The sequence below is a fragment of the Nyctereutes procyonoides genome, unplaced genomic scaffold (genome assembly GCF_905146905.1).
Source record: "Nyctereutes procyonoides isolate TBG_1078 unplaced genomic scaffold, NYPRO_anot_genome, whole genome shotgun sequence".
In the NCBI taxonomy this organism is placed as follows: Eukaryota; Metazoa; Chordata; class Mammalia; order Carnivora; family Canidae; genus Nyctereutes; species Nyctereutes procyonoides.
Window position 1 is genome coordinate 7,541,264 of NW_026575025.1, and position 25,334 is coordinate 7,566,597.

General features: G+C 57.6%; 1 protein-coding gene across 4 annotated transcripts in view; it reads right to left on the minus strand.

Moving 5' to 3' along the window:
- The window catches only part of ANO1 (anoctamin 1), a 157,800-nt gene extending 147,888 nt beyond the window's left edge, over positions 1 to 9,912 (minus strand). For all 4 annotated transcript variants that reach the window (XM_055310362.1, XM_055310346.1, XM_055310354.1 and 1 more), the window contains exon 1: positions 9,775 to 9,912. In XM_055310362.1, coding sequence (XP_055166337.1) covers positions 9,775 to 9,880 — 106 coding nt within the window. In that variant the 5' untranslated portion in view covers positions 9,881 to 9,912. The remainder of the gene's footprint in view (positions 1 to 9,774) is intronic.
- Between the last annotated feature and the right edge of the window lie 15,422 nt (positions 9,913 to 25,334).

Below are 25,334 nucleotides of genomic sequence, written 5' to 3' on the forward strand. Positions count from 1 at the left end.
CACACTCCAAAAGACCAAGAGAGGAGAAGCCTGAGCTGTGTCTGCACCGTGCGCTGTGTGGCCCTGCTGCCCAAGTCCTCGTGCCACCTAAAACTGGTTCCCTTTGCACGGAAAGTAGGTTTGCAGAACACCAGTGGTGGCATGCTGCATCCAGGGAGATGCCAGAAATAGCAGCCACTGCTTCTGCGCACGATGGGGTTCTGTGTGCTGCCACCGTGGCCCCGGCTTGTTGGCTGTGCTCTCTTCCAGCTGCAGGGGGGCAGCAGCGGGCACAGAGCTCTTGGGCACCACAGCCACGCCAGACTCACACATCTGCTCTATTTGTCATCTGTGCGACCTCAACCATATGAGGCATGGGATCCTGTCCCCACTTACAGCTGAGGAACTGATACCAGGGTTGGGAGAACTGCTCGCCCAGTCCACACAGCTGCTGTCAAATCTAGTCCATTGGATTCTAGAACTTTCTAGTTGATTCCAGAATGCTTTCCACCACCCCATGCCAACCTTCTGTTTGCACTCAACAGGTTGTTACCAGAACAATAAGAAGGCTATGGAAACAACAGAGGAAACATCCTATTTAGGCCTTTTGATGTGCTGTGTCCAGAATCCGGCTGGGGCTCTGTGGCCTCTCCTCAACCTTCTGCCTGTTTGTTTGTTTGCGGGATGAGGTAGGCGGAGGGCCTCAGGGAGACGCTCATCTCACAGCCTTCCAGGTATGACTAACATCCTGCGGCCTGTTTACCCTCAGAGGCTGCTCATATTGCTTGAATTTTTTAAATTAAACAGACTCTAATTATTGGTGCAAATATTTACGCTCGATGCCCCATCAAAGGATACACAGCCTGGTTTTTGTTTTTTGTTTTTTTTTTTTTTCTTTCAGAGTAAATAACACTGATGCCAAGGCTCTTGGCCATAAATCAGGGGTGAGATTATGGGCTCCAGGTATGTTTTTAATCGGTTCAAAGATGGTAGATTTATATACAAAGACCCTAATTCAACACATCTGGTGGCTCTTCCTCCCCCTTCCCAAAAGGCTAAAGGTGAGCAGGCTTTCCTTGGTGGAGATGATTAGGCTTCCACTCAGGAGTCGATGGCGAAATGCCTCTTCACCTGGGGGTAGCATGAAGACAGAACAGTCAAGAAGGCCGGCTGCCGTCACTGGGGGAGCCTGTGCTTCTCAAGGCTGGGGCGTTTTTCAGGTGTTTTGCCAACAAAAACTTGAGACGTCGCCATCTGATCAGGGTGCTTGCCCATCAGACGGCTTGGAGCACCAGGCCCTCCGAAGAACTGGCAGGCAGGCCCCAGGGCCCTCAGGGTCTTTTGCTGGGGAGAGTGGTTTTGTCCTCAGGCCTCACTCTCTTCTGTGGTGTGGTTGGGGGATCAGGATTCCCAGGGAAAGAGAACACCAGGTCACAGGGCCCTTGGGGACACCTGCCTGCCTGGCCCTCCCTCCCAAGGTCCTCAGCTGAGCTCCTTGAGCCTCCCTGGGCGACCTTCCCTCCCTCCTTGGGCCACAGAATGCAAATGACAAGCGTTCTGAGACAGGACCCTTGACAAAGCCTCCTCTCCCTGGCGCTCGCGATAAGGCATTCCCAGACATTTGGAGGGAATCTGAGAACGTAAAGTCTGGCTCAGTTATCTCCAAAGGGCTCAGTGCCGGGAGGACATTGTGCCCACCGTGCCCTGGGCAGTGCAGTACACAAAGCCACCGTCGTCTCAGGGGACTCTTCTGATTAGGAGTCGGCTTCCAGCATCCCTGAAAAGAGGAGGGTAAGTGCATATCCCCAGGTCACCCTTCAGCTTCCCCTGTGATGCATTTGCTTTAAAAGTCTCCTGCTCAGAGAATCAGGCAACACTGGCCTGAGGCCTGGGAGCTGTGGGGCTGGGGGCTGGGGGCGGTGGGCAGGCCTGCTGCTGGTCCTGTGCAGGCCGGAGGGCTGTGGCGGATCCCAGTCTGCAACGGTAACTCTGCCACCCCCTGCTTGCTATTGGGTGGGCATCCTGCTGCTAGCATAAGCCTGGGCCCTCAGAACTGGGCATGGGGAGGCTCTTGCACGACAAGCTCCTCCCAGCCATGGCTCGGCCTCCACTGCATGTTTACTACATCTGTGGTCTTGGCACATGGGGCATGTGCACAGGGCAGGGCTCTGGCATCATCACCTGTGCCCGGGTCAGTTCGACAGGTCAGGTGACACCCAAGCCCCTTCCTGGATCTTCAACCCGAAGGATTTAATAGCATTTCGGAGCTGGGAGGCTGCCTTCCTGCTCTGGATGATGGCTCTGCTCAGACCTGGAGAAGCAGGGGAGAGTGGGCTGCAGATGGGGCTGGCTGGCACAGTGGGTATGGCGGTTCACAATGGCACCTCTGCGGCCTTCTCCAGCGCAGCCTCCCTGTCTCATCCACGGCCTGGGGGAAGCAGCAGCCCCGAAGTGCCCATCTCTGGGGCGGGGATGAGGATGAGGTGGGCCCACGCAGGGAGCACCTGGCCCAGCCTCTTTCCATCTTGAGCTGTGAGATTACTGTGGTCGGTGCCATGGGGCCTGGCAGCAAGCAGATGGCTCCCAGGACAGGGGCTTGTATGAGTCTGCTCAGGCTGCTCTAGCAAACACCACAGGCAGGGCTCCCACAGCTGAGACTCACGGTCCCCTCATCCTGGAGGCTGAAGCCTGAGGTCCTGGTGCAGGCAGGCGGGGTCCCCCTGGGGCCTCTCTGCCTGTGTGTGGACGGCTGTGCTCTCCCTGGGTCCTCACGGGGTCATCCCTCCGTGTGTGTCTGTGTCCTGACCTCCCCTCTCTTTATAAGGACTCTGGTCACATGGGATCAGGGCCTCCCCAGAGACCTCATGTTACCTTGATCACCTCTGTAAAGGCCCAGCTCCAGACACAGCCACATTCTGACCCAGGTGCTGGGGGGTCAAGACCCAAACACAGGAATTTGGGGGCATGATTTACCCCCTACTGGTTTTAACGAAAGGACAGTTTACCGAGGCTCGGATCTGGCTGCAGGATCAGCAGGGGGTGATAAGGTGGCCCTGTGCTAGTAACAGGGGGAGTCAGGCCAGGACCCCTGGAGGCTGGGCTGGAGGAGATGGCTGTGGCCTTTGGGGCAGGGACCCCTGCTTACAGTGGAGACCAGAGGACAGACCCCCAGTCCTCTGTTCTGATAGCCACAGGTGTTAGAATCCAGAGAGTGACAAGTAGGCACAGTCCATAAAGGTCATCTCCCTGGGGCACAGAGCAGAGCAGGGGGTGAGAGAGCTGGGGAAGATGGAGGCTCCAAGCACCACACAGCGGATCACTGCTTGGACTCATCCATGAGGACGGATTGATAAACTAAACAGAGAACAAACTAAAACAAACAAACTGATCGGCCACTATGCTCCTCCAGCCAGTAGGTTTTGAGCGAACCATTCTGCGATGCAAGTCGCCCCACCTGGTAGACAGCCCATCACTCCCAGGGGGCCTCAGGACTGGGCTTTGGACATTTTGGGAAGAGGGCTGCCTCAAGACTAGCTCCTTTTCCCACTTGGGGGTCCCCCTGGGTGTGATCCTGGTGGGTGCAGAGCCCACTCTTCCATGAGGTGGTGGGAAGCTCTGGCTCCCGGGCAGTCGGGCCAAGGACATGTGATTCTGCTTGGCCCTTGAGCACCGGGCCTCGGGTCCAGGGAGGGCAGCAGGAGGATGGTCTCAGGACAGCGGGGCAGCCGTGCGCAGCGGCTGAGATCTTGCGATAGTAGGAGAGAGGACGCTCGCCTTTCCTTCATTCCTGCCTCTCATAGGGCCATCCATCCCGTTCTTTTCCAGAGGGGGAACCACGGTGGATTTCTGTTGCTTGCAGCCAGGGATCCCAACTCAGGGAAAGCGACCTCTGCCATCAGGCCCAGGAGCCCACTGGTCTCAGGCATCTTCCTTCTGAGCCGCTGGTGTGGTCTCATTTTGTGGATGACACATAGCAATTCTTCTTCCCCTCTTGGGATTGGCTGCCGGGAGTCTCAGGGACAACTCTGGGGTGGTGCCTGGGGCAGGTGGTCAGGATGACGTGCCCCCCAGGTGAGCCCTACATACCTGGCCAAGTGCATGGGGGGTGGCGGGTCCACCTGCTAAGAGAAATTGCTGACTCACTCCCGCTTGTCCTTTGCCCACTCGGCGATCTTGGGCCACTGCTCTTTTCTGTCTCCTCTTGTGGGATGGAGATCCACGGAGCACCTACCCCCACGTTGTCCCGGAGGGCAGTGAGCACAACGAGGTCAAACCCTCCATGTCTGGCCCGCAGCAGCCATTCTGTGGGTGCTGGGTGTTACCTGCAGCCACCCCACTTCCAGAATCTTATTTTTTCCTGTGCCTTATTGTTTGTATGACCTCCCAAATAATTATGCTTCTTGTGGAATTTAAAATATCTTAGCAAGCTATGGGGACACCCGCATGGCTCAGTCAGTTGGGCGTCCAACTCTTGGTTTCGGCTCAGGTCATGATCTCAGCATCGTGAGACTGAGCCCCACATGGAGCTCCATGCTCAGTGTGGCATCTGCTTGGGATTCTCTCTCTCCTTCTGCCCACCGCCCCCTGCTCTCCCATGCTCTCTCTTTCTTTCTCCCCAGCCCCTAAAGTAAATAAGTAAGTCTTAAAAAAAAAAATCTCGACAAGCTACCTTAAAACCCTGTTGGAACGAGGTGGAATCCAGAAAGCAGCCTCTCCGGTAGAACATGCGCACCGATGCCCTACACCCCCCGGGAACATCTCCCTGGAGCTGTTAGATCAGAGAATTAAAAGTATTTTTCATCTTTAAGAGAGTCTTTAAGGACCAATAGAAAATACTTAGAAACATGGAAGACTTCAGGCAATAAATATTTATTGAGCACCGCCCTGGCACTGGTTCAGACGCTAAGGGCACAGGGCTTTGTAAAAATCTTTGCCACAGTGGAAATGATATTTCTGCACGGGAGGAAGAAGATAGGCGGCAATACCGTGTTGGAGAGCAAGGAGTTTTGAGGAAGAACGAAGCAGCCTGCGAGGACACAGAGCGGGCTCCCACAGACAGAGGTCAGGAAGGGACGTGTGTGCATAGGCCTAGGGAGGGAGGGCAGGGCGTAGTGCAGGCATCCGGGGAGGAACGTCCTGGGCTCAGGGGGCAGCCGTGCAAAGGCCCTGAGGACAGCCGGCTGTTGCGTCGGCACCATGCACAGCGCTCTCAGGGATGCCGGTGAGGGGTAAGGAATCCTCTTGGATTTATGAACCGTGCCTGGAGGCATAATTGCGGGTAAATGTTGATACAGCATATTTGCACAGAAATATCTTATCAGGACGCAGTGTGAAAGCGATGAGAGCCAGTTGGTCAGGAATTGTTTTACGGCTCCAGGAAGATGACACATGTCATGGGAATCGCAGGGTTTCACAGAGTCTGCAGGCGGGGAGGGTGGGCTTCACGGGGGTGCGTGCAGGGCCTCCCCGGGAGAGGAGGCCGTTCAGCTGTCCGTGAGGCACTTGCCGGGTAACCGAATGCACCCGCGGTGACACCCACGTTCTGTGGGGGCCACCAGATTTGTACCCACATGACCATGCACACACCTAACAGAAAAGTCTGGGTGCAGTGGCTCGCTCTGTCCGTGTTAGACCACAGTGGCACGGCGCTCCTGCACCTGCCCAGTTGGTAGCCTGGCGGGACGAGGGCTGGGGAACCTCCTGAACCTGTGCCACAGACTGCCAGTTATCCCCCAGTATTTCTTCTTTGCCTTTCCTTTAAAAAAACTAATTTTTAGCTGGCATGTAACCACCCAGAACAAAGCCTGCATGTTTCCGGCTTCCTTTGCAGCTCATTGTGGCCGGGGAACTAGACTCGGGCCAGTGGGAACAAATGAAAGTATGTGAACAATCTCCAGGGGAGAAGAGTGCCTTTCTATGCCTTTCCTCTCTCCGGTGCTGGAATGCCATTTTGATGGCTTGAGCTCATGCAACCATCTTGGGTCACGAGGTAGATGCCTTTGCTGAGCACAGCAGAGCAGCCTGAGAGAAGGACCCCGGGCCTCTGACGACTTCACGAAGCCCCCGACCAGTCCTGGAATCCTGACATGCCTACCTCTGGATTTGTCTTATGTGAGAGAAAATCACTTTCACCTTTTCAAAGATAACTTTTCTGTCCCTTGCTGCTGAACCAACAGAGGCTTTCCCTTCACTGTGGCTGTTAGTGCAAGTCCCTCATCACGACAGAGATGAAGAAAGAGCCCCAGAGAGGGGGCGTGATCTGCCCAAGGTCGCAGAGCTCCTCTTACATAAGCATTTCATTTCAAGCCTGCATGAAATAATTGTTGGAGCAAACAGCGCTTGCCTCTCAAGGGCCAGCCAAGACCGTGGCTCGGCAAGTTCACAGGAGGACTAATCGATGGGGCTGGGGACACTTTGAAGGCTTTCGCCACCCGCCACCCACCACTGTGGCTGCCATCAGCCCAGGTTTGCCCCATCCTCCCCGACACCGCGTGCAGAACCTGGTTCCTCCATCTGACTCAGAGAAATCGCTCCCCTGAGGCTCTGGGACAGTTGGGTGTGTGGATCCATCGTGTCTGGTCACACTTTTTGATGTGTGACACCCCTGTGCTGGGTTCCTCTCGGCAGAGAGAAGCTCCCACAGGCTCCCTGCGCCTCTGCTCCTATTTGTCTGCATTTCCTGTTGGCAGAGACCCTGAGACCATGGCAGCCCTGCCCCTGCAACCTCCTGTCGGGGACCCCTCCTCTGATTGATGAGGGGTGACACAGCTTATTCCGGCTACTGCCTTGCCATTGGGTCTCCCCAGACTCCTAGCTGCCCCTTCCTCCTTGTCCTGAGAGCCTGCGGTGGCATTTCATGGACTTCTCTTGGCTACAAGAGAGACAATTTCTCAGTAGAGAGTCGGATGTCACCCTGATGACAAAATAGGGCCGTAGCCAGAGAGAGGCCCTTCCCAGCCTGACGTCAGACAATGAGCCTCACCAGGAAGACACGGCCATGTGCACCTGTCCTTCCGGTTCTCTGTGGGGGGGACATGCCCATTTTACAGAAGTGGAAGCTGGAGTTGAAAGGTTGACGTGTCCAGGCAGACCCAGCACCGGGATCTAGCCCCTGCCCCGGACAGACCCCATGGCCCCTCTACCCCCTTCCCAGCCTCCGCCTTAGGAGGCAGTCTCCACACACTGACCCTGAAAGGGTAACAGCTGGAGAAGGGGAGTGGCCTCTCACTGCCAGCTATGCACCCCTACCCCTGGCCAGGGGCCCTCCCCCTGGACCCCACAGCTCTTGCTGTACCACAGCTGTCCGACATCCTGCAGAGGAGCTGGTTTCCATTCATCCTGGAGTCACCAGCAAAGGGTGGTGTAACCTCGTTTACACGAGAGTGTGACTGACCCTTGTGTGTCTAACGGCTCCCCCACTGCAGATGTCACTGTCACAATCAAGGGGTCTGTTCCTAGAGTTTAGTGAAGGGTACAGCTGCCAACAGCAAGCAGGGGTCTTCCCAGGGGATCCCTCAAATTACAGCACCGGGCCGTGCCAGGGAGGCACTTTGGGCCAGTATGGAAGCCCACGGGCTGTGCAGTGAGCAGAGGAGTATCGCTCACTATGCAGCTGCTGGACAGAAATCCCACTCCTGAAGAGTGCTCCCGGGAGAGCTGGAGGCTGGTGTCTGAACCCCCAGAGCTGAACTAGTGGTCTGCATGCTCCTCCCCTGCAGATGTACATGGTGCAGCCAGCGGCACCCCGGGCCTTCCCCGGCGGGACCCCCTCCTCCGGGCAGCCTCTCTGGTCCCCCCTTCAGCCTTCACTGTCCTGGTGAAATGGCTCGTGCATTCGTGCCTTTGCCCTGAGAATCAGTGCTTCCTGGAATCCACCCTCCTCCTCTGTGTGCATGGAGCCGCCCGTTCTCTGACCTCCGAGGAGGCTGCCTCCCCGTGACAAGCACTGTCCCCGTGTCCCCGGCCTGGCCGCCCGAGGGCTACCTCACGGGAGATGGGTCCTCGGCCGGTCTCGTGGGGATCTCAAACACTTGGCAACACCGTGTAGCTGAGTGAGAGCTTTTCTGCAAACATCTGATTGCCTAATTCACATGCCTCCTCCCTCTGCCTTGAGTCTCAGACACTTTGAGAACAAACCAAAAATAAAAATTAGTCCTTTTCCAGCTAATTTACTCACTTTTGCAAAATGCTCACTCTGTCCCCCTCTGCCTTTGGAGGTTACCTCCCGAAGGGAGCCCCAGGGGACCCTGAAGATGGAGGGTCAGTCCTGGGGGTGTTCTGGCTTGGACCAAGGCTGACCCCAGTGGGCTCTGACCTCTGACCCCTGAGGCGAAGCATGGCATGGGGCCCCCTCCTGTCACGCAGGGGAGGACGCCTGTGTTCCTGTCCTGGAGCTTCCTCCGGGAGCCAGGGGACACTTCTCAGCTTTGTCCCTCATTCACCCACCCACCCATTCACTGCCGATGGAGTGATGTCATTCATTCATTCATTCATTCATTCATTCATTCATGTACTAAGCAGAGGACAGAGGGTGGGGCTGGCAGACGGATCCAAGTCAGACTTGGTGACTGAATTCCTGTGAGTCAAGAGGTCTGTCTACTCTGCCCCAGAAAGGGCCTCTGCCCTGCCCCCAGCGTCCCCAGCCGGCCCCCGCTCCCCCACCCCCCGTAGGCCCCCTCTAGGAATCACAGGCAGGACGCGCATGATCTAGGAACATGGAGCTAGTTATTCACCGTCCCTGAGCGTCTGGGGTGTGGGCCAGCCGGCCAGGAGGCCAGGACCCCCGTGAGGGTCCCCTTGTCTCGTGAGGCAGAGGGGAGTGCTCAGTGCTGTTGCTCAGGATGGAAACTCCCTGCAGTACAGGGGCCAGGCCTGGAGGCGGGGGCGAGCTGGCCTCCTAATTCTCACCCCGGGCACAACGTCCCCTCTTCCTGCGGTGGCGGCGGTGGCGGTGGCAGTGAGTGGCTCAGGGGTTGGGTGAGGAGGCTCCCCAGCCCTGCCCCTACCAGCCGCCAGAGCCCGTGGTGGGTGGCTTCCTCTAGCCAGCCTTGGTTGTGCATAAAGTGGGATCGAAACCAGACCCCGAGCCGAGAGCCCTCCATACACCCCCACTAGGTGCTTCCCTACCCGTCCTTTGGGCTGGACACTGTTACTTGTCCCACTTTACCAATGAGGGTACCAGGGCACAGAAAGGTGAGGCAGCTTCCTCTGGGTGGCCCAGTGGGTGAATGAGAGTCCAGTCGAACGCTGGGGTCTGGCTCCAAAGCCTTGGCATCAGGGACGCCGTCTTGGGGCCCTTGAGGCTCCAGCACACAGCCTGAAGGCCTCACTAGACGTCCTGACTCAGCACTCCATCCAGGCAGTACGGGGGTTCCCAAGGGACGGGGAGGCTTGCCCTCATGGGACGCAGGGCAGCGTCTGGAGACGTAGCTGGGTTGTCACAAGCAAGGGAGGGGTGCTACTGGCCTCTGGTGGGTGGGGGCCAGGGATGCTGGCAAACATCGCACCGTGCACGGGACGGCCCCCACGACGAGCAACAATACAGCCCCAAATGTCAGCAGTGCCCAAGTGGAGAAACTGGGGTGCTCATTATTACTCTCAGGAGGGGCCTGCCTCTGGAGGGCACCTTGCATCACCTACCCACCTACCCAGGTCAAGCCTGCTGTCCTGGGGGTGCTTTCCTCGCTGGCTGGCCTGGGCACTGCCCAGAAGCCACACGCGTGGGGATTTCGAGCACAGACCGGGTGCCCGGACTCCCACCCCTTCGACACCCCTGCAAATCCCACCGCTCCTTACTCGTCAGCAGAGGGTCCAGCGCTGTCTCCTCCATCTGAGTGCCCTCCACGTGCTCGCCTCTCATGGGTGCCGATCCTGGCGGCGGGTGGGGACGCCAGGGCTGCATGGCCCCTCTGGGCTGGGATCTCAGGCAAGGTGGCAGAGGCCACTCCCAAGGGTGAGCAGGGTTTGCAAAATGAGTCAGCGGGGCAAGAGGGCTGGCAGCCAGGTGTTGATCGTGGGTTAATCATTAACATGCAGACACTTCCCTGGGATCCCAAGGGACCCTCAGGCTTGGCCTCAGCCTTGGCCGTGGTCCTGGGAGACCCTCCGCATCGGGGCCCACCTTGGCCTGGTTGTCTGCTCAAGGGGAGGTCCCCACCCAGGGACCTGTCTCCCTTCATCCACATGGCTTCGGCTCTGAAAAGTCAGGGCCACAGAAGGAGAGCGGTCCCATTTTACAGCCCACACCAGGGGGAGTCCCTTCAGACCACCATTCCCTCAGTGCCTCCTCTGTTTCCCATGCTGTGCCAGGCGCTCAGCGTAGATCACCTCCTTGGACATTGCCCCAACCCTGCAAGTGATGAGCTGTGTCCCCATCTCTCCCGTGACGGAGAGAAGACCCACAGGTGGCTGTCCGGCGACAGGTGAAGAGCAAGAAGAAAAGGAGTAACCCGTTTCTTCATTTGGGGTCTCTGTTTCCTCAACAGATAAACAAGCTGGCAGGTGGTACCTGCACCGCAGGCCATTCAGGGGTTAAATGAGGCCACTCAAGGAAAATGCTGAGCTCGGGTCCCGAGCACACAGTAGCGCTCAATAAATGTTGGCTGTGTCTCAGGGCCCAGGATCCTTGCCTGATTTGTCGCTGGTGTGGATGCATGTGGCAAGCGTTGGCCGGACGGTTGTCAGGTGACTTGGCCAAAGCCACAGGTGGGTCTCAGTATAGGTGGGTCTGCCTCGCAGCGATGTGCTTCTTCCCAATGCTGCTTCGAGCCTGGGATTTTCTTCATCACCTGGGAAAGTGGATTACCCCCAGTTTAGGTGTGCAGGTATGCGGGTGTGTGGGTGTGTGGGCAGCTGCTGGGCGGTGGCCGCCTGGCATTCCAGCAGCAGGGCAGGCTCTCCTGACCGGAGGAGGGACGCCAGGGTGTGAACATGCTGTGGGGGCCGGTGGGGGAGCCAGGGAGGCCTCCCCCTGGAGGATGGGGAGCTCTGAGTCAATAGGGGGTCTTTGGGGGTGTCGGCAGGAAAGCAGAGGATTGGGTGCTGTTCACCTCCCCAAAAACCAGCTGTAGACTCAGCTGATTTTAGGAGTTTTCCTCCAAAGCTGGTCCTGGCTCTCTCTCTTGGCCTCTGGAAACCCATCCTGCTCAAACTTGGAGGAGATTTTTTTTTCCTGAGATATTTAAGTAATCTCCACATCCAACATGGGGCTCAAACCCACAACCCCAGAATCAAGAGTCACATGCTCCACTGGCAGAGCCAGCCAGGCACCCCTCGAACAAGATTTGAGGGAGGGGAATCAGAGACTGCCGTGGGGAGAGACACAATAATATGTTTCATTCCTTCTTTGTTCATTCATTCATTCATTCTCGTTTCCAGAAAACATTTCCTGAGCACCTGCACTGTCCAGAAAGTATGCTCTGAGGCTGAGAGCAGAGGGGGAGTAGAGGGGGAGCAGCCTGAGCTCCTGATGCCAAGCAGGGTATGGGGCAGTGCAAGGGTCCTGTGGCTAAGGAATTCCATTTTGGGTGTGCCTGGGTGGCTCAGTCAGTTAAGTGTCTGACTCTTGGTTTTGGCTCAGGTAGTGATCTCAGGGTCGTGTGATTGAGCCCCATGTTGGGCTCCACAGTCAGCACAGAGTCTGCTTGAGATTTTCTCTCTCTCTCTCCCTACTCGCTCATGTGTGCACACACTCTCTCTCTCTCTCTAAAATAAATAAATATTTTTTAAAGATTTTATTTATTTATTTATTCATGAGGGACACACACACGGAGAGAGAAGCAGAGACACAGGCAGAGGGAGAAGCAGGTTCTGTGCAGGGAGACCGATGTGGGGCTTGATCCTGGGACTCCAGGATCAGGCCCTGGGCCAAAGGCAGCGCTAAACCTCTGAGCCACTCGAGCTGCCCTAAAATAAATAAATCTTTTTTTTAAGTTTTTATTTATTTATTCATGAGAGACACACAGAGAGGCAGAGACACAGGCAGAGGGAGAAGCAGACTCCCACGGGGAGCCCGTCGTGGGACTCGATTCCAGGACCCTGGGATCATGCCCTGAGCCAAAGGCAGATCCTCAACCGTTGAGCCACCCAGGTGCTCAAATAAATAAATGAATCTTAAAAAAAAAAAAAGGGAATTCCATTTTGAAGGCGAGACAGGAGCACTCCTGCTGGCCCTGACCTGTAGGACCCTCCCACTCTAGAACGCAGTCTGTCTGCGCTGACGGCCCTGGCGTGTAGGAGCCAGCGCGGCCCCTGGGGCGAGGATGGGCTCCCCCGCCGGCGAGGCGAGGCCACGCGCGGGGCGCTCCTGCCAGCAGGTGGAAGCTTTGTTTGGCATTTAAAGCCTCCTAATGGGTTCCCAACATTTACACGTGTCTGATTATTAACACCAATCACTAATCCCTGGCCCGCCGGCCACGGGCGTCCTGTGATAAATGCTGCCAGGGTGGGAAGGTCCCCACGGCCCCCCTGGCAGCCGCCACCCCCTGATCCGAGAGGGCTGAAATAAATTCTCGGGCAGAAGAAGGCATCTCACGCACGCAGCTCCGCGGGCTGCCCCGGGCCAGGCGCTTCTGTTTTAGCTCAAGCCCCGGAATAAAATCTTTAGGGCTCTCCCCGCCTTTAAATCATGCGTCTGGAAGTTCAAAGCCCGGTTCTGCCACCCGGCTGCCAGGAGGCGAGACGGGGTCACCTCTCGGGTTCATTAGTATGTTTAAAAACTGACGGATGGTTGTTTCTATAAGGAAATGATAACCGGCTCGGGGCAGAGCGATTGGACGCCGCGAAGGGAGAGGCAGGGCGCGCGGCATTTCTCCCCGTGCCCTCCGGGCCGCCCGGCCTCGCGGGCCGCTGTAAACACTGAGATGTAATATTGCCTTATTTGGTCACGGAGCCAAGTTATCACTAGCAGAGGGCTCTCTGCTCTCGACTGGGTGAGAAACCATTAATTCTGAGTCCTCGTCCACCGGGCAGGGGGAGAGTGCGTGCTGCCCGGGTTGATCGCGCTGGGTTCAGGACCCCCATTTGGATGAAGCCCCCCGCCTCCTCCCCGGGGCCCCTCATGCAGCTTTTGCACACACCGCCGCTGGGACAGAGCCGGAGCGAGGCGTGTCGTCCCGAAGCCGGGGCCCTGGCGGGCTTTGGGACGCACCAGGTGTCTAGGTGCAGGGGACCGCCTAGGTGCAGGTCATACGGAGCTCACACAGGTTTTAGACAATAAAACTGGTTGTCTTGGGGTAGAGCAGGATTCAGGAGTGGCGGGTGCCCCTGGATTTCGGGAGGATCCCCGGAATGCTCCAAACCCTGGCAGGCAAAGCAGGGGCGGGACGTTGGCTGTGGTTGGTGTCCATGGGGTGCCAGGTGTCCTGATCACTGAGGGGGGTTTGGTTGGCCCCAGGGTCACCATACAGAGGAGGGGTTGTGGGGACTGCAGATAGGTCTGCTTCCGTTGGAGTCACGCTGGCTGGGCCCTGGGGCTTGAACCCAGAGGCCTGTCACAGCCATGAGGCGGAGAGGCTGCTCAGAGAGCCCATGGATGTTCCCCCGGGGAGCCAGCTGCGTGATCCCCAGTCCAGGGACAGGAGAGATGCCCACTCTGTGAAAAGGCACAGTCTCCCCGGAGGCCGACGACTCTCCGTGACCAGAGTCTGCCCTGAAGGGTCATCTCCAGGGACAGCACAGTGTGATCCCAGGGAGATGAAGGGGGGCACGAAAAGGCTGTGACTCACAGGCTGCCCAGAGCCGGGACATGCTGGAGCCAGGCCCGGCATCGGTGGGTCCTGGACTGTGTCACCAGCCTGGCCATGGCCTACAGGGTGGGGAGGGGCGGGGGCTGCAGGGAGGCCGTTCTCTCTGGGCCTCTTTCCCCGTCCGTGAAATGGACTCACTGGGACCCAGTGTCTTAGAGGCTGTTGCAAGAAATTTGCAAGATGAATATATGCAAAGGGGCCGGCAGCATGTGGCAGGTGCTAGATTGATGTTGGTGGGATTAAGGAAATAGTTTAATGAGAAAGTTTTATCTAAGGTTTTCAAAATACTGTTTCACTTACCGTTAATCATGATTGTGGATAAGAATGCAACGTCCAGGAAGCATTCTAAAGAAAGAGACAGACCCTTTCCCCTTTCCTATCCCACTTCCTTCCGGCTGGGATACAGCCATGATGGCTGGAGCCAGAGCAGCCATTTCAGACGTGAAGTGGCTTTGAGGATAGAGGCTTCATAAAGCAGAGTGGCAAAATCTAAGAAGCCTGCACCTGTGAGATGGGCAGCACCGGCCCCATGCACATACCCTGGGGTTTTTATGGTCAATAAACCAACTTCCATTTTGCTTAAGACAGTCTGTGAAGGTTCTTCGTGAGCTATGATGAGCACGAGGAAGGTGAGGTAATGACCTTGGCTCTGATATCCGGAGTGGAAGGGAACTTAGTTAACCTTTCCTGTCTTTGTTTTTCACCTTTAAAATGGGTCCAGGGACACCTGGGTGGCTCAGCAGTTGAGCGTCTTGCCTTTGGCTCAGGTCATAATCTCAGTGTCCTGGAATCGAGTCCCAGTTGGGCTCCCTGAGTGGAGCCTGCTTCTCCCTCTGCCTGTGTCTCTGCCTCTCTCTGTGTGTCTATCATGAATAAATAAATAAAATCTTTTTAAAAAATAAATAAAATGGGTCCAAAAATTATGACTACGGTCATGATTATTACTCTTCTTTCCCTTTCCCCTGTAATAATCCCTGAGTCCACTGTCATCATTTGGCGTCCTCGCTCTGTGCCCCTGGGTGCCCAGCAACCCCTGGTCAGTGCAGCTGACTGTTCTTCTCTGTCTTCCGTGCTCGGGACAGGCCCCCGACAGAATTCTGGGACTCGGGGAGTCTTAGCGCTGATCGCAGCTCTCACCCAGTGTAGGCTGCACCATGCAGCATCCCTCCAGCTTCTGCTTAAATGCTCCCAGGGACAAGGTGCACACTACCTCCCACACAACCTGGTTGTTGCTGGCCAGCTCTCTCCCAGAGCTGAGCACCAACTGTTTGCCCTGGGGTTTCCCCATCTACCCTAAACCTGCTGTCTGGGATTCACTCACCCCACAGACCTTATTAGGCCCCTCCTTTCTGTGTTTGCTGCTGGGGGACAGGGACAGATGAGTTCTTGCCTCCGGAGGCTCACCTTTCAGTGGGGAGACGAGCACAGCATAAACAATCACGAAGCAGTTAGTTACTGAATTGTAACCGCAGCAGGTGCTGTGGGGTGGGAAATGGGACCAACCTGGCCTGGCCAGGCTGGGGCCCGAGTGACTGTGTCTCGCTTCACCTGGGGCCATCCTGGTTCTAGCCCTAGAAGTCCCGCATCTCAGGGAGCCCTCTGCTCTGGGTACCCAGCGTCACTTGTCACTACCGGGCAGCCTTTCCAACTGTATTAGTTTCCTGGGGCCACCATCATGAATTATAGCCAATGGGGTGGCCTTCCTTCTGGAGGCCAGAAGCCTGATACAGAGGTGTTGGCAGGGTGGGCTGTTTCTGAAGGCTCCAGGGGAGATGCTGCACTAAGCCCCTGTCCCAGCTTCTGGTGGCTGCTGCTGCTCCTTGGTGTCCCCTTGACCCCGCCCACCTCTGACTCCATCTGTGCATCACCTCCCTCCCTGGGTCTGTGTCTCCTATCTCTTAAAAGGATACTTGTCATCAGATTTAGGGCCCAATCCATTCTAAATCCAGAATGATCTCCCGTTGCGATCCTTGATTATAAATCTCATAACTTGATTACAACTACAAAAATCCTATTTCCAAATGAGGGTCATTCTCAGGTGCTGGGGAGCTAGGACTCGGACGTGTCCTTTTGGGTGCTAGAAGGACATGCTGGCCCTAGAAGGGCTGGAAGGGCAAACAGGACTTCCCTGGGTCTCCAAGAGGGGGAGAGTTGTAGACAAAAGATTCCAAGAAGCAGGAGTAGCATGTGCAAGAGCCCTGTGGCCAGGAGCTGACACATTAGGGAATGTGTCTGGAGAGGAGAGAGGCACAGGGGCACTCATGGCAGTGCAAGCCATGGGGAGGAGTCTGGCACTTTCCACAGGTGGAAAGGGGACTACTAGTGAATGATAAGTCATGGGGCCTGGAGCAGCCCTCCATGTGCTGCTCTGGTTGCTATAGGGCCTAAGTAATCATTCCCAGGCTTCCCTGTGGCGCAGTGGGTGATTCCAGGTAAGCAGACAAACCTGCCTGCATAATCTGTCCTGGCAACTGCTATCTCAGTCACGTGGAACATGGGCTCTGAGGTTCATGGGGAGCAGCCTTGCTGCTGGGGAAGAGGCCTGCTGGGCCACCCCACACCCCAGGGGGCCATCCCTTGGGCAAGATCTGCCTGCCTGGACACTGTGGATAGGGTAGTGTGAGGCTCCTTACTCCCACTGATGGTGCCATGACAGACAGGTGGAAAGCCTCAGGACAGACTTGGTGCAGAGCCGGGGCTGGGTGAGCAGGGGAGGATGGCTGGTGGCCTAGAGGCTGCCCTGCATGAGGTCCAGGCCATTGTGTGGTCTTCGTACTGGACACCTGTCCGTGGTATCCACATCCATAAAACCAGAGAGGCAGCCTTGAGGAGCTCAGGGTGGCAGACCACAGTTGTCCGTGAGCTTCCTGACGTGCCCACCCCTTTGCTTCTGTGCACGATGTTCCCATCTACCTGCACCAATGTGGCTGCTGAGGAAGCTGACACCCGAGGAAACCAAGCAACTGGGCTTCTGAAGCCACTCTGGGGGAAGAGGTGGCCCCAGGCCCTGGGTCTCCAGGCCTGTCTGGGCCGAGGCCTTGGGGGGTGACTGAGCCAGGCAGGCCCTTCCCTCTGCAGCCGCCAGCTGCTCCCGGGTGAGGGCAGGACCTGGGGTCTCCAGAAGCATCTCTTTTGAAACATTAAGGAACCCTCCCTCCCCAAACGCTTGTGTGGAGGGGCAGCAGGGTGTGAACACCTGCCATGGGAGCTGTTCAGTGTCCAGGGGCCCCCCTCACAACAGAGACAGGGGGCTTCATTCTGCCCATTACCCTGGAGCCCCGCCGATCATTTCCCCACACATCGTGCGGTTATTTGAATTGTCGGTGAGAAGGCGGGGTGCTGCAGGGTTTGGCGGGCATCCCGGCAGGCACTTTCGTTGGGGCCTCGAGATACAATCATAGCTGTCTTATAAAGAGACACCCGAGGGAAGGAGGGGGTGGTGGTTTTTTCCCTTCTAAAATGTGTTCCCAGGTCTGCCTTCTGGGCTGGGTTCCTGAGAAATGCATAGGAGACCATATTTGGGAATATTGAGTTCTCTGGATTTTATGGGCATTAAACACTGGCTGGGAGCGCCGTGGTCTGGGCTTAGGTCTGCAGCGGGCGGCCGCTGCGTGAGATGGGGAGGACCTGGCAGCCCTGGTCACAGCTGGGGCTGCCATGCGGGCTGGGCAGGCTGCTTGACCTCTCTGAGCTGCAGGACGAGGTACCGAGTGTGCGTTGGGGGCCAGGCCAGTGGCCTCTGTGCTGAGCCCTGGGGGCGCGGCCGTGCTGGGCTGAGCAGGTCTGCTGGTGTGGCCCAGACCTGATCCGGGCACCTCAGCCTCATTCAGCCCTCCTGATGGCCCGGCTGATCCACAAGGCAAGTGAGCCTCAGAGTAGTTTAGCGACTCCATCAGGGACACACAGCCTGAGTGGTCATAGCAGAGTTCAAGTCTAGAGCGGCACCTGCCAACCACCACTCTGCGGCGTCTTTCGAATGCCTGCAAGGGACGGGGACTTGGCTCCATTGCTGGTGGCTTCCCAGCCACACTACAAGCCAGCCCTGAAAATAAAAGCAAAAACAAAACCCTTTTGGGGAATGTAAAATGGTGTGGCCACCGCAGGAAACCATTTGGTTCCTGAGCAAGGTAGACATAGAACTACCACGTGACGCAGCAGGTCCACTCCGGGGGGATACACCCAGAAGAACTGAAAACAGGAGCTCGCACAAAAGATCGTCCCCCGGGGTCCATGGCAGTGTCACGCAGAACAGCCAAAAGGATGGCACATCCCAAGTGCCCATCAGCGGGTGAGTGGAGGCACACGCCGTGGTCCGTGCGTCCGGTGGAGTGTCGTCGGTGCGTAAAAAAAGAAAGAAGCCCTGACTCAGGCATCCACATGCGGGATCCTCGGGGACATCGCACCAAGTGAAAGACGCCGATTCCCAGAGACCGCAGATTGTTTGAGTTCATCTGTACGGAGCACCGGAACTGGTGAATCCGTAGAGAGAAAGCCGGCGGGCGGCTGCGGGGGGCACGGGAGGGTGGGGTGATGCGGATGGGCTCGGCTTCCCTTTTGCGGAGGACGAAGATGTTCTGGAACCAGATGGTGAGCAATGGCTGCACGACACTGGATGCACTAAGTGTGTGAATTTTACCACGATTTAAGCAGCCTCCTCGTAGATGTGGGGAAGCTGAGGCTGGGCCCGTGCGGGGCAGCTGTCTGTCTGGGGCACCGGGGGAAGAGGCTGGAGAAGAGGCCCCGGTGGCACAGCATGGAGGACACACGCCTGCCGGGGCTGCAGCAGGGAACCCTGGGCACGAGACAGGCAGAAACACTCTCTGCCTCATCCTGAAATCTCCAGCGAAATGTTTTCCTCACGGATGCCCTGAGGCGAGTAGACCTGTGTGTGGCGGGTCCAGGTCAAGGCCGGCGGGGCGGGGAAGGCAGACGCCCTCTCCAGGGGCTGCTCACGGGGCCCCGGACGCCCCTGCCTCTGGGTGTCTGGCACGGGCTGTGGCCGGTGAGAGCGTCAGTGAACGGCCTGTGATGAACGGCTGCGTGATCCACATCCCAGGTGCTGAGGGGACAGGCACTCGCATGTCCCTTCCCATGGTCTCCCGTGGGAGAACCGCATGCACCGTCTCCAGGGCAAGGTGGCTTTTGCTCCCTGGTGCCGCCTTCCCCACACTGGCCATGAGCCCCAGATGGGGCTGACCCCTCTCTCCAGCTGTGGGGTGGCCCGCAGCCCGGGGTGGTGGTGCTCCAGCACAGCAGTCTCGGGCTCTGGTGACAGGTCCAGGGATGACCATGCGACCCGAGCCGGCCCAGTGACAGTTGGCCCTGGTAGCTGTGCTGGAGTCTTGGGTGAGACACGGCCTGGAGCTGCTGACGGCATCTTTGCCAGAGCACAGGCGGAGAGCCGGGCCAAGTGCCGGAGGGAGGCAGGATCCTAACTCGGGTCTAGCTGGCTCAGTTACCCGAGACCACTGGTCACAGTGGCCACTCAGTTGGGAAGAAGGTGTCTGGGCTTTGGCATCAGCCAGGGGTGGATGTGGCTCTTTCCCAGCCACGTGCCAGCTGTGTGACCTGGGGCAGGACTCTCATCCTTGAGGCTCTATGTCCTCACCAGCAAGCTGGGCGCTGGGATGTCCAACACCAGGCACCATGGCCCCCAGTGCCACCTTGGTTGTCAGGCAGCCTGGCTCAGATCCCAGCTCCATCACTCACTAGCCACTTGACCACTCCTGCCTCAGTTTCCCTGACTGTAAAATAGGGGTAATGAGGGTACTTCCTTCCTAGTGGTGGGGGTGCAACTGATGAGTCTGTGAGCATGCAGGCTCAGAATGGCAGCCAGGTGTCACAGAGTGAAAGTCAGCTATCCCTGGCATGGCGGTGGTGGGGACAAAGGAGACAGTATAGGAAGGGCACAGGCTTGCCTCCCACAGGGGTCCCCCTCTATGGCCCCATCTCCAAGCCATTCCAGGAGTTGGAGGTGGCTGGAGCCACCCTTCCTCCAGAGTGGACCAATCTGTCACCTGGTGACAGCTGTGCCTGCAGCCCTTGCCAGTCCTCAGCCATGATGCCAGCGTCCAGGAATGCCCCGTCTTCAGTCTCTGCTTCGGAAGCTCATGCATCACAGCTGAAAGATAAATACATGCCATGAACCTGGCTCGGGTGCCCACCCAGCTGGGGCAGGCATCCGCAAACACAGGGGTGCCACCCAGCGCTTGCTGGTGCCACACAATGGACTTGACTGCTCCTTGTTAAAAATGGGGTGTGAAAGAGGCCCAGGGGTGGTGGAGTGCGGGGTCCTGGCATCCTCATCTGTTCTGGTGGGAATGGGTGCCAGTCTAACCCGGCCTGACCCGGCCTGTGTGTCTGCGGCCCCTCTGGACCCTGTCCTGCACCTCCCTCATGCCCCCCTTCCCGCTCTGGTTCCTCTGGGCCTTGAGTCCAACCCCGGGGCCTCCCATCTTGCAGGTGACAGAGGGAGAAGGACAGCAGCCTCGCAGAGGTTGAAAACTCCCTGCTGGTCTCCCAGGATTTGGATACACACAGATTTGAATTAAAATGAGAACTGACTTAGGTCTAGAAATCTGCTGTTTAAAAAGAGAGAAAAGAAGAGGAAGATGTTAAATTAAATCTGTGCCCCTAATTTCACCCCAAGGGGAAGGAACTGTACTCATTAACCAAAGAACGTGTCGCTTATAGGATTTTTGACCTAGATAGAATCCAAAGGCGCTGCGAGCTCCAGTAAACCTCTGGCATCGAGCACAGGCCAAAGGGTCCCGAGAGAGAGTGACTTCAGAGCGTGGCCCCAAGCCACCCGGAGCCCACCCCCACTTCAGCACTCCGCTGCCCCCATCTTAAAACCCTTAGTGATTTCATCTTTGAACTTCCATTCTGGGGTGAAGCCTGGGTAGCTGGGAGCTGGGGAATCCTCAGGCCACACTGGGTCTTTGGGACTGAGTATCCTGACGCGAGCACCGGTGTCTCCAGCACCACAAGCAGCCCAGTAACCCACCACGTGGTCCCTCCCTGTGTCACTTCCCACCTTGGACCACCACTAGCACCGAAAGCAGTAGGACCAGGAAGAAGCCAAATCGAGACGGTGCCATCGTGGGTGCTCCTGCGCTGCTACACAGCAGGCCGCATCCGCGCACTCGAGCTCCCAAATGTGAGTTGGGTCATCTGGGCTCTTCCCCGTGTGCCTCCTGCACCCTGACGTTTGCATTTGGGCCTGGCCCCACGCCGATGGCCGGAGACTCTAGCTGTCCTCACTTTACAGCACTCGACGGTGAAGGAAGACGTTGGGAGAAGCTGAGAAAGAGACGAGCTTCGAGGTTTCCACCTGGATCCACGTTGTTCCGCTTCCTGCACGAGGGCCGTCCTCTGTCGGCCACCAGGCCCCGTGGACGGAGAGGCCGGCGGCTGGATTTTCATTCCCATGTCTTAGGGAGCTCTCTGCTTGTCGCCTTCTCTGCAGCGAACACAGGAGATTCTCATGGAGCCACAGGCCGAGGCCTCCCCACTACCTGGATGCCCCGGGGGGCAGGTGGGAGCACCCAGGTTCCTGCTCCTTCCTGCTCCTGCACCTGTTGCATGAAGGGGTCAGAGAGGTTGGAGCTTGCTCGGGTCGCCCTGCTCTGGCCCGGGCGCTGCTGTGGTCTGCAGCCCTGCTGTGGTCACCCACTCTCACTCCTCCGGTCTGGCTGCCAGTCTCTTCCCAGCTGCTAGTCCACCCAAGAGGCTCACAGCTTCACCCCTGCACCCCGGACCAAGCCCGCCCTCCTGGATGGGCTCCTGCCCCTCAGACACCCTCCACGCACAGCTCCAGCCTTGACTCTGCCGGGCCCTCCTCCGCGCTCACCACTCCTCTCCTACGGGGGCCCCTGGCCTTTGGAACACACCCTCCGGGATGCTTCCAACCTGCTGCTCCCGCAGTCCCAGGGGACCTTCCTGCTCCCTTCCTGGCACCAAGGTCTCTCCTTCCCGGCCCTGCCTGTCCCACCTGGAGAGGCCTCCCTGCCGGCTCTGAGCTTTTATGGCTGATTTGCTCTCTCTGTCTCTGTCTCTTCCTCTGCACGTGTCTCTCTTCTTATCTCTCGTTGTCGTCTTCTCCCTGTGTCTCTCTGTCTCTGGGGGTCTCTACGTCTGTCTCTGTATCTCTGTAAGTGCCACACTCACCAGCGTGGATGGTACAGCTGTGCTGTATCTGCTGCCTGGCCCCCCACCACTCCCTCCTCTCCGACCTCACTCTTGCCCTACATCCTCCAGAGGAGAAATGGGCTCCGAGCCCTGAAATACCTTGTCTGTGAGCCCGGGCTGCCCACTGCCGGGCCCGACATGGGGCCTGCACCTAGAAGCTGTTCAAACCTTGCTGACCGAGCCCAGGTCAGCAAAGCCCGGACGCGGGGCCGAGCTGGCCTCAGAGAAGTCACCCTACTCCTGACTGGCCAGAAATCAGCAGGGGGTTCGGGGGGCTGGTGACCACGACCTGCTCCGACACCCCCGAGGTTGGGCCCTGCCAGGAGATGCCCCGTGTGTGTTAGGGAGCCTGTCATGAGGCTGCCATGGGGGCATCCCGGGGGCGTTCACTAGCAGGGCTGACCCACGTCATTCGAGCTCCCCTTGGGCTCCACGGCTCTGGGCACCCAGGCGAGGCCGGGGAGGGACATTCCGGTTCCTGGTCTCTGTGTTATGTAAGCACTAAGGGTTTTCCTCCGTGGGAAAAGGCAGGCCCTGTCCCCTTGGGGTCCCACCAGGGCATAGGGTGGGCACGGGAGTGCAAGTGGACGCCAGATGCTGATCCTTGGCAGCTCACTGTGGGCCACGGGCACTTCAGGGAAACCAGAAGATGCTCTGGGACCAGCAAGGACCCCAAGACAGTGCTGGGGAGAGTTTGGGGTCCCTGGAGGGCTGTCCCACGAGGAGCTCTGGGGTGGGGGGGCGCCTAGCACCTTCCTTGACTTACCTGGAGTACAGTCCTCAGGACTCTGTCCAGGGACACCTTCCTACCCCTCCCACTAGGGTCCTCAGTCTCCAGGAGGCCAGGACAGAAACATTTAGTTCAGAGAACTAGACAGGAAGACAGGGGCAGCAAAGAGGGGAGAGCTTCCAGAGTGGCCTGGTCGTATTCCTACCCTCAGGTGTCCTCTCCACACCCTTCAAATGTCCTTTGATTTGGCACAGATATGAAGCCCACTAATTAGTGAGTAATGAGGCTCAGGAGCCATCTTTCTAGAAAATGCTAATAGCTCTTGGAGGGTTAGCTATGTATCAGCCACCTTCACTTTAGTATAAATTAGTTTGTTCAGTGTGCTTTCCTGCCAACACTCAAAGGGTGAGGAGCTGTCCTGAGAGGACAGGATCTCTTGGGGATGGATCTGGGATCCCAGAGCACTGCCAGAGGGGCAGCTGCCTGGGGAGGGGGGGGCAGTGTTCTGGGAGCTTAGAGCAAAAAAAAATAAACAATAAAATAAAAATAAAATAATAAAATAAAATAAAATAAAATAAAAATAAACAAAGCTGCTGGAGGAACTAGGGAAGAGGACAAAGTCTTGTGTCTTCTGTTTCAAAATGTTTCTAATGGACCAGTCCTGAGTTGGGGAGAACAGGAGAACCTTCCTCTTCCCCTTCTCCCTCCACTCATCCTCTCCCCACCATGCTTACCCCACACTCGGGGCCCCTACTCTTAAGACTTGGGATGCAAACAATTATGGTCAGCACCAGGATTCAGCTCCCCAGGCATGGTGTGCAATGTCACATCTGCATTGCCATTAAGACTAGGAAGGTGCCACCTGTTTTTCTGGCTGTGTGGATAAAGGGGGTGGTGGTATAGAGAAGGGGTTTGGCGAGTGGGCCCCGGAGGGGATGGGGGGACAGGACCTTCCATGGCCTGACCGTCCCCTGAGGAGTAGTGCTGGGGAGGAGGTGGGCAGACGTGTCCAGGGAGCAAGAAGTCTCCTGCAGGAAGGGAGCAGAAGCTCAGTCCTGGAGATACTCTCAGATACATGGGAACAGTTCCAACCAAGAGAAGAGGACCCGAAGACCCACAAGTTCTGAAGGGGACCCGCACCACGGGCTCCCCAGCTGAGTCTGAGGTTTGGGGAGCAGCACCTGCCCCAGGGGGGTTCCTGACGGGGAATGCAGACGTGCCCTTGAACCCATGAGCACATTGGCCCCACCCAAGCAGAGGCCAGGACTCCAGGAAGACCAGACCAGGTCTCACCCGGACAGGCAGCAGGGTTATGCCGGACGCGGGTTCAACAGCAACGTCACGCGGCCGCAGCAGAGCAGCTCGGGTCCCATGTGGGCTCTGGGGGATGATAGGACCATCCAGTCCCTCTGGCTCCCGTGCAGAGTAGACTGTGTCCTTTGGGCCACGCAAGTTCTCATGAGCTTTTCAGTCAATTTACATTGGTGCAGGAGGCTCCTGGAGGAAGGTTCTTGACTTCCGGCTAAGATGGGCAATCAGAACAAACAGGGAGTCAGAAAACTATGAAGGAAGTGAGTTTCTGTGTCTAGGTGGGTGCTGGTCACGCTGGTCACATCCTTATGGGTGACGCACATGTGCAGGGCTGGCCTAGGGACTTCACCCACAATTTAGTGTGGAAATGGGAATGGATGCACTTTCCTGGTGAAGCTGAAAGCTCTTTCCCAGTGAGCTGCGGGGTCCAGCCAGCCCCACTCAGAGCTCCTGACCTTCCAAAGCATCAGACGAGGCTGCTCACCAGGGTGAACGGTGGGCTGACGAGCCCACCACCCTGCCTCTCCCTGGCTTTCCGGGGGAGCGCTGTCCCCACCCCCCCACCCTGCAGCATCCAGGTTGGAGTCCATTCAAGGACGTGCCTAGCCTTGCACTTGGGAGGGAAATCCATTTGTTCCTGAGAATGCCAGCCTGTGGTCTCCTGTTATTCCTGCCCGGGTTTGTCATCCAAAGACCTGCCACCCTGCTCGAGGAACAGGCTGAGCTGAGTCACCTGGAAGTCCCCGGTGGAGTGCCTGACCCTCAGCCTTGGGGGCGGCTGACACTTGACAAGTCTGACCCGATGAGCAGGCCCTGATGGCAAATCCCACGGAGGGCTCCAAGTGTATATGCACCCGTGGAGCCTGGTTTTGTGCAGGCTGGCTCAGCTTCCTGTACCCACAGCAGCAGGACTTAGCTTGCCCGAGCCCAAAATCCTTCCCAACAGCAGGCATGACAGGTCACTGAAGCCAACACCCTTCTAGGGGGGCAAGGATCCCCCTCTAGCGTCCTGGGTCAGGGGTGGGTCAGAAACTCCCTGCTGTCCCTGAGAGCCACCCTCACCCTGTCTCCCGCCCTGTGCCCTGCTGACCTATACGGGCTGTGCTCAGCCCCTGCTCCTTGCCCCCTGGCTCCTGGTCGGGTTGGCTGAGGGCAGAGCCTGGCAGTAGCAGTGACCAAGTTCCTCTGCCCAAGGGAGTAGCGTTGGGGGCTTCTCATGGCCGTGGCTTCATCCTGTACGGTAACCCCTCCCCTGGGCTCTTCAGCGTGGGACACGTGGGCCCCCCACCACTGCTGCCAGCCCTGGGGGCCCCAGGCACACCCCCATCATTGGGTTCTCTTTTCTCTCTTCATCCCTTTGAAAATACAGGTGACCCTTG